This window comes from Acanthopagrus latus, chromosome 6 (assembly GCF_904848185.1).
Source record: "Acanthopagrus latus isolate v.2019 chromosome 6, fAcaLat1.1, whole genome shotgun sequence".
Taxonomy (NCBI): domain Eukaryota; kingdom Metazoa; phylum Chordata; class Actinopteri; order Spariformes; family Sparidae; genus Acanthopagrus; species Acanthopagrus latus.
Genome location: NC_051044.1, coordinates 15,887,907 through 15,895,585, shown reverse-complemented (window position 1 = coordinate 15,895,585; position 7,679 = coordinate 15,887,907). Strand labels below are relative to the sequence as shown.

The window sequence follows — 7,679 nt, the reverse complement described above, 5'->3', positions numbered from 1 at the left end:
GCGTACCCGGAAGTGTCGATGCTAAATGAAAGCAGGTAGCTATGAGAGCTACGCACTGTAGGAAAATCTGTGCTTGAACTGCAGGGTGTGTTGATGACAAAGCTGTCAAAAATATAAGTGACAGTCTGTTAATACCTCTGCGGCGGACCAGATCTGACGTGGGTCTAACCGCACCTAGGAGTTTGGTCAGGCCAAAGCCTAGTGTTTGGCTGGTGAGTTAACTTTTTGTATTCCCAAATTCAGCAATGTGCAGCTGAGTATGTAAACATACTCGATAACGTAAAACAGATTTAAATGGATTAGTAAAAGCTGCCTATGTGCCGCTGACATGGTTGTTCTAGCCCTGACTGCTAGCTCAATCACGACATAACTTCATCCCAGTGACAGGTGCTAGCTAGCTAAACACCTTGGTTATTTCCTGTACGTTGTAACTCCACTGACGTTAGCACACTAATGCCATTCTCAGAGACATTAGCTGTGTTGTTTAATTCTTAAAGTAATGAGATTTGCAGCAAGACACGTAGGTGTTAAAGTTGAGATTTTAACGTGAAGTCAAGCAGAAAAGTGTATTATTTGACATTTATTGAAGACTACCCCCTTATATTACAAGGAAGTAAATATTTAAATGACATTTAAGCTGGATGTGGGGGACTCATTGGTGTAGTTTGGATGCAGCACCATTGTCAGATATGTATTACATCTGTAACCTAACTTCAAGGTGATAGTCAACCTTTCAAATGCATTGATTATCAGTCAAGTTCAGGTAGAATTTTTTTTTTTTTTTTTTTTTTTTTAAAACAGATGGATAGAAATCGTGATGTTTCTCACTGTTAGGCACATATGGAGGGGTGCAGAACATGGAGATGCGTGATGTGCATGGATATGCATTAAAACTCAAGTGAAATCAGTCGCAACAACAACTTAAATGTTCAACATAATATAAGCTGTACAAGAACTTTGCTCAAATAAAAACAGAAAGGTTTGGATTAAAGTCACTAATTAGGGGATTAAAGATTAACCAACCAAAACTTTTAAATGTGACCAGAAGATTAATTCTCATTCCTTGTTGTAACACTCAAACTCATTCTTCTTTCCTGTAGGACTATATGGCTAAAGGTATGTCAAAGTAAGAGATGCGTGTCTAATTCAACTTTGTTTGATCTTTTAGGGTTTGAATATGGCTCTGTCATTCCTTTTGGTCTTGGCTGCAACTGTGATTCTTATCAGACCCGAGACACCCGTAACTAAGGTAGAAAATGGAAGCTGCCTCAGCCAATGTCCCGCTGTGTGCTTTGTTGAGGTTGCACTGAATTGTGACTGAATATGTATATGCTGCTCCATCTGTAGGCTCTACATCAGAACTCGCTTGAGTGCTGCGGCGAGAAACAGAGAGCAAACAACTCATGTTCAAATGACACACACTGTGAACCAGGTACTGTGGCTATACAGATACATATATCATTAAGTGTTATGACCTTTCAACATCACTATTATTTTATCGTCAGTTATAAATTAGTCTGGGTAAAATGATTACTTTGGTGAATGGAAGAACAAGATGATGTCTTGTGCAAAACGCATCATATTTTAAAGATAAATAACATCATTGGGACTATTAGAGCTCTACAAAGACTCTGACTATTCAACAGCTAAGGTTCAGTAAAAGACAGAGTCATTGAAGTGTCAGCTGAACTGACTAGATTTGTTAAATCATGTAAAATATGTATGTATTAAAAACGTTTGCTATATGAGTGCAAATATGGATTGATTGCGTTAAAAACTAATTAAAGACATTTAGTGTTGTCTAAATAATGGAATTTCTAAGTTCAGTACAGTAACTTGATATAATTTGATATTCAGTACCATTTTTAATACGACAGTGAAAACTGACATTGAAGGCATAAAATCTTTTTTTAAATTTTTTATTAAAGATTGATTTACCAAGGGTATGACATGACAATGGTATGCAACTTTTCTTTCTTTTTCCTGGCTAGTAGCAGAGAACAGCTATGGTAAACATTAAATATCACATTTTATTTTGTAAAATCATGTGTGTGTATCAATTCACTGTCAAAAAAGAGGGGAAAGTAAGAAAACGCAGCTTGTGCTGGTGCATTGATACAGCAGGAAAAAAAATGTTTCAAAGTTTCAAATATTAACAGTAAATCAGTATTAGTATTACACTTAAAGTCATAATGGCATAATGGCTCTGAAGAGATGTATTAAAGAAGGATGCACCAAGAACAGACAATGAGTGACACACACTGTACAAACATTGCATAAAACATCTTTTCATGTTTGAGTTTCATTTCTATGCTTAAAAGAGAAAGTATGACTGTGTTGTTATTGGAGTTTGCCCCTGCAGGCTTCAAGGACAGTCAGAGGATTGAAAAGGTCAAACAAACAGTGTCAATAAAACACATTGTGGCCCTGACAGCTCAATGCACGAAAAAACACATGGACACAGACAAAACATGCAGCGTTTCGGAAAAAAATGCTGAAAAGATCATCAGTCACAGCAAGCAATTTATGTAACAGAAGTTAAAATCCCAGAAGTTTGTCATGCTGACTTCTATCTTGCTCAGTATACACTGCAAGGTGAAATTAAGAATTTGTCAGGACTAGAATAGAATAGGGCATGAATTGTTAAATATGAAGTTGAATCTATTCTTCTCATGAATTGTTTAGGATGCTTCTTGCGTGTCCTTGAGAACAGCAACACTGTTTGCATATTCTGTGACTCAGCAGCTGTGGATCTGGAGAACATAACAGTCTGCACCTACAGTAAGGGCTGGGAACTGTTTTGGAATACATAAAAAGCCAAATGTCATCTGTCATGCTTTTTTCAATTTGACCTTTCTGTGTGCTCAGACTACACGGTGGAGAGGAAAAATCACACAACTGTAACTACTGTCATTCCTAAAATTGGTAAGAAATCACTTAATTATTGATGGATTTACTTGTTTCCTTATGTATAATATTTATGTCATGGTTTTACTGTAATGTGTCTGTGAGTTTGAAATATTAGAAAAAACCCTGTAAAGTCAGTGTCGTGCAAATTTTGTTTTTCAAGTGTCTGCAGCAGCAGGTAAGATCCTCGGCATGTTTTGCAATCAACCACTTCCTGTTTCTCTCTGCCACTGAGCAGGAGGCCCGGGTGTGGCAGCCTCTCTTCTTCTGGGAACGCTGTTGATCAGCCTGTTCCTGATCCTCTCCGTTGCCTCGTTTTTCTACCTCAAGCGCTCCAATCGACTCCCGGGCATCTTCTATCGTCGCAACAAGGGTAAACACTGCGTAACATAGTAACCACACAAACAGGGTTTTGATCTAAATCAAATAACTCCTGTTGCCCCACCACACCCATTAAATCTGAGATAATATATTAGATTTTACTCAGTCAAACTCAACATGTAACAGTATTTTCTGTGCTTTTACAGCCTTCATATTCCAACCAAGTGAGACGGTAAGTCAATTTTAAGGTTTGTTCACAGTTAATCACACAACACAGAACATTTGGAGTGTAGGGACTGTGAATATGTTTATTGCAATCTTGCCATACAAAAACATCATTATTGAATTCTGTTTTGTTTTTCCCTTCCAGGCGGTGATGATCCCCTCCTCGTCAGGTGAGACAGCAACAGTGTATGTTTTGAAACTGTGACTGACGTTGTTGAACAGGTTGTAGTGCTATGCAAAGCTGTAGAGGAATGCAAAAGCAATCGAGACATTACCCAGGGGTGTTTTGCAATGTCGGCCCCATTGAGAAGCAATTATATGCACAAAAGGTGATCCTGGGTGTAAAGGTTGTTCTCAAAAGTAGAAATCACACAAAGATTTTAACAACACTATGAAAAAATTCAGTGCGTGTTTCCTCTTGTTCGTCAGGTAATTGTATGTTCTTGTTTGTGGTGTGTTTCCTTTGAAGTGAGAAAGCCAAGATATGTCAGAAGGGAGCGGCCCTCTGCAACATCAACAATGAACAGTGCCATCGTACCCACCACATCCACCACTCAAGACTATAATGTGTAGGCGGAGGGATGGGAGGGCTGGTGCAGGTAGGAGAGGAGCAATGTTAGTTTTTTTTCATCATTTGAAGGTTCAGCAATGTGAAGAAAGACCAGCTGACTCGCCCTTAAGTGGCCAAATTTACCTGTAGCTGCTTTTGCTGCATTGTTTGTCATTTTATTAAAACTGAAAACAACAAGTATCCATTAACTAACCTTGAAAGTCTGGGACTTGTTCATATTACATTTTTTTACACAGTAACTCAAATATACAAGTAAAAAATGTTTCAGTATTTCTATGTGATGGTGGTTTGTGTTTTCCTCACGCGGCACTTCAAGGTCACTCCTTTATTTTTAAGTCTAAACACTGTTTTTATCTGCTGTTTGACAGTTTGTTTTCAGGTGTTCAGGTGACTTAATCTTAAAGGTGCTATATGTAAGAATTTTTGTTTGAATATAAAATATCAACAGAATGTTAGGAAAGTTTTAAAGTCACTGTGTATAGCTTTGCAGAGATCATCTACTGACATAGCATGCTAACCAACTAGCCCTGTTCCAGAAAACCTCTGTTCAAAGCCCCTGAGATAGCAGTGACAACACCAGCACTAGGTCAGCAGTCTGGCTAGTGCACTGCTATCTGAGCTAACTAGCTAACAGCAACTACAGTCATGGAACAAAATACAGTTCAGCAGTTACTCTGGTGATATGCTGCCCCTGTTTGTTGGTTGTATGAGTTCAAGAGTCAGCCAATTCTTACATATTGTACCTTTTAAGTGACGGGTTTCATGAATATATGGCCCTATGTGTTCAGCTATAGTTCGACAATGAAGGGGAATTCCTCTATTTTTAAACCTCCGCCCTATATTTACTTTCTGTGTAAAAATTGTGTGTTAAAAAAAAAAAAAATCCTACTTACCAAAGTTTTAGAATCAATCCAGTCGATCACTAGAGACATGGCTGCAATGGCTACAACATAATCCTTTGGGACAACTTAGATTGTTAGAGTTATGCATTACAAGTGCTTGTTCTAGCTGCTGACAAGCTGAGATTATTTTTTCTGATAACGTTGCATAAACCATAGACCTTTTTTGTTAAAAAGTCTCAGTCTAAAATTGGTGGTAGAAGTCAGAGTTGGAGAGAAGAGAAGTTTGGAATTCACCTCTAGAAACTGTCAGCAAGAATGTAATTCCAAAGTTATGTCTGAAAATGTAACTGATTTTGACAACATGGATGACACAACAACTGCAACCTCTAACCTCAACAGATTTCAGAGCGAGACTTCTCCTTGAATCTTGAAAGAAACAGTTCTGTCTCCTGAGGAATCGTTTCCAGAATGTAGTCAGACACTCAGAACCTATAGTCAGAACCTCAGCCTGTCAGTGACAAAAACAAACACTTTTAGTTGACATTACTATGCCAGTCACAGTTCCCCCAAAGGATTACATTGCAGCTATTGCAGCTGTATTGCAGCTGAGGCAATCCACTGGACGGATTCAAAAACTTGTGGTACAATTGAACCCTTTACACACCCAAATATGTAAATATAGGACTCAGGTTTAAAAATACCAGAATTCACCTTAAAGAAGATAAAGTCGTTCACTCATGTTGAATGTTATGTCTTCTGTAATCTCTGGTGGAAAAAATGCCACAGTATTTTGGCAGATGTTGTTTTTTTCACTTTGTTTTTGTAGGACGTGAGGTGCTGTTGGGTTGATATTTTTTTACAGAGCCAGGCTTGTGTTCCCCCCGTTTCCAGTCTTTATGCTAAGCTAACCTGTAGCTATATATTTTTTAACAGATAAAAGAGTGGTGTTGATCTTCTCATATAACTCTCTCAAGTGTATTTCCCAAAATGTTGAAATGTTTAAAGCAAAGCCAGTCCACAGTCCAGTGATGATCGATGGAAGTCTTTCTTTTTAAGTTTGCAGTTTTGATGTTTTTCTTACATGTGTATTTATTCTCAATTTGTAGTGCACTGATTACTGATTACTGATTACAAATAGACCAACAGTAGAAATTATGTGTGGATCGGGATGTTTTGTGTAGAGTTAACGGGACCCTCTGTTATGGAGGACTGACAGAGCCAAAATAAAAAATAATAACAAAATAAATAAACAGCTCAATAGATGAATCATATGCCATTAAATGCACCAAAAACCTTAAAAATAAATGTGGACATTAATTAATTTTTAACATGCTACATGATTGATATTTCTTCCTTACATTTTTCTTATGTATGAATTTATCTCTGTATTAATCCCAATTTAATTTTCCATTTTTATTTATTAATACATTTTCTTACAACCATTTTTTAATAAAACACAAAAGCAAAAATTTGAATAGATACTTAGATAAATATACATTTAAACATCATAATTACAGAAGTAGAACAGAAATATCTATTAATGTCACATAAAAAAAGATTTAATTAATGCATATATTTCATTTTTGTATTAATTTTGGTGCGTTTCATTGCATATTTACTGTTTTTTGTTATTTATTGAGCCATTTATTTATTTTACTTTTTGATTTTTGTCAGTTTCATACCTCTGTACTCTATTGATGGTTTGCTATCTTCTTTTTGCATTTTTGTTATTGCATTTATATTTATTATGTTTGCGAGCTTAACCAAGATGAATGTATTAAATCTGCGTCATGAATCATAAATTACATTCTACCACACAAAGCAGAACGATTTAAAGTCATTCTCAGCAACAAAATAGTGTCTTTGCAAAGTGATCCTACAAAACAACTTCATGAAACAAAAAGGCTTTTGTTCCATGAAGTAGATTTAAATCCCAATATATTTTTCTCTAAAAGGATAAAATAATTGAATCCCTGTGCACTTTATTTGTCTGAGGTCATCAGCTAACTTTAAAAAGAAATACTCTAAATAACTTGTTGCTGGTGAGTGTGATTGAGACTTTTTTGTTGTATAGATGGCAACACTGTTGTTGCATGTGAACATTACTTGACTACTATTCTCTTTTGCCAAATGTTGTCTGAAGAAAATGGCGTTTACTGTGTGCCATTACTGTGATAATTAATGTGCCATTATGAGCTTTAACTGCAGCCAGGAAACGTTTCGTCATGACGAGATGAATAATTGGGTATTTGAATTATATCCAGTGGCCTTTTACGTACAACAGTCTGAAACAAAAGTTCTGCAAGTTTTATTTGCGACATTTGATCATGATTTTAAGAGATTTCTGTCTTAAGTATACGTGAAGCCATATGAAGTGAACCAGATAAAATGCGGCATTCATTCCATGAATATTTTTTTTTTGTTGCTCTGTGTTTGCTGTTGTACAAATGACCATAAGCTGAATACATGTACATATTGTTTTATACAAATGACATATTGTTTTTGTAATGACGTACAAATTCTAGTTTCAATGCCATGAAGAATGTTCTGAAGATGTGTGTAATGTTTGGAGAAATAAAGCACCTTTCCATAACCGTTCCGTGCAGTTCCAGTTACTATTCAGCTTAAACTTCATATTGTTCAAAGACAAATTTGACACATTTTTATACTGTGTATGTTGCTTTTGTGATTGCTGCTGATAATAATAAAAAAAATGCCTCTCTGTTTGCCAGACAAGAATTTCTATTTAGTTATTTTGCTGATTTAAAACCCTCTAACAGCAAGTGTTACAATAAGCATTTGCAATAAACACT

General features: G+C 36.2%; 1 protein-coding gene and 1 long non-coding RNA gene across 2 annotated transcripts; one reads left to right on the top strand and one right to left on the bottom strand.

Annotated features, from left to right (window-relative positions):
• On the top strand, nucleotides 1-7,459 carry c6h1orf159 (chromosome 6 C1orf159 homolog). The gene is made up of 9 exons (XM_037102191.1): nucleotides 1-212; nucleotides 1,169-1,249; nucleotides 1,348-1,432; nucleotides 2,686-2,781; nucleotides 2,869-2,925; nucleotides 3,146-3,280; nucleotides 3,435-3,460; nucleotides 3,599-3,623; nucleotides 3,923-7,459. The coding sequence occupies exons 2-9, from the start codon at nucleotides 1,178-1,180 to the stop codon at nucleotides 4,024-4,026; spliced, it is 600 nt and encodes a 199-aa protein (XP_036958086.1). The 5' UTR covers nucleotides 1-212; nucleotides 1,169-1,177; the 3' UTR covers nucleotides 4,027-7,459.
• LOC119021724 lies at nucleotides 3,548-5,054 on the bottom strand. Its single transcript, XR_005075724.1, has 2 exons — nucleotides 4,918-5,054; nucleotides 3,548-3,694 (listed from the first exon to the last, which is right to left on the bottom strand). It is a non-coding gene; the product is annotated as an uncharacterized LOC119021724 (long non-coding RNA).
• Nucleotides 7,460-7,679: the final 220 nt, after the last annotated feature.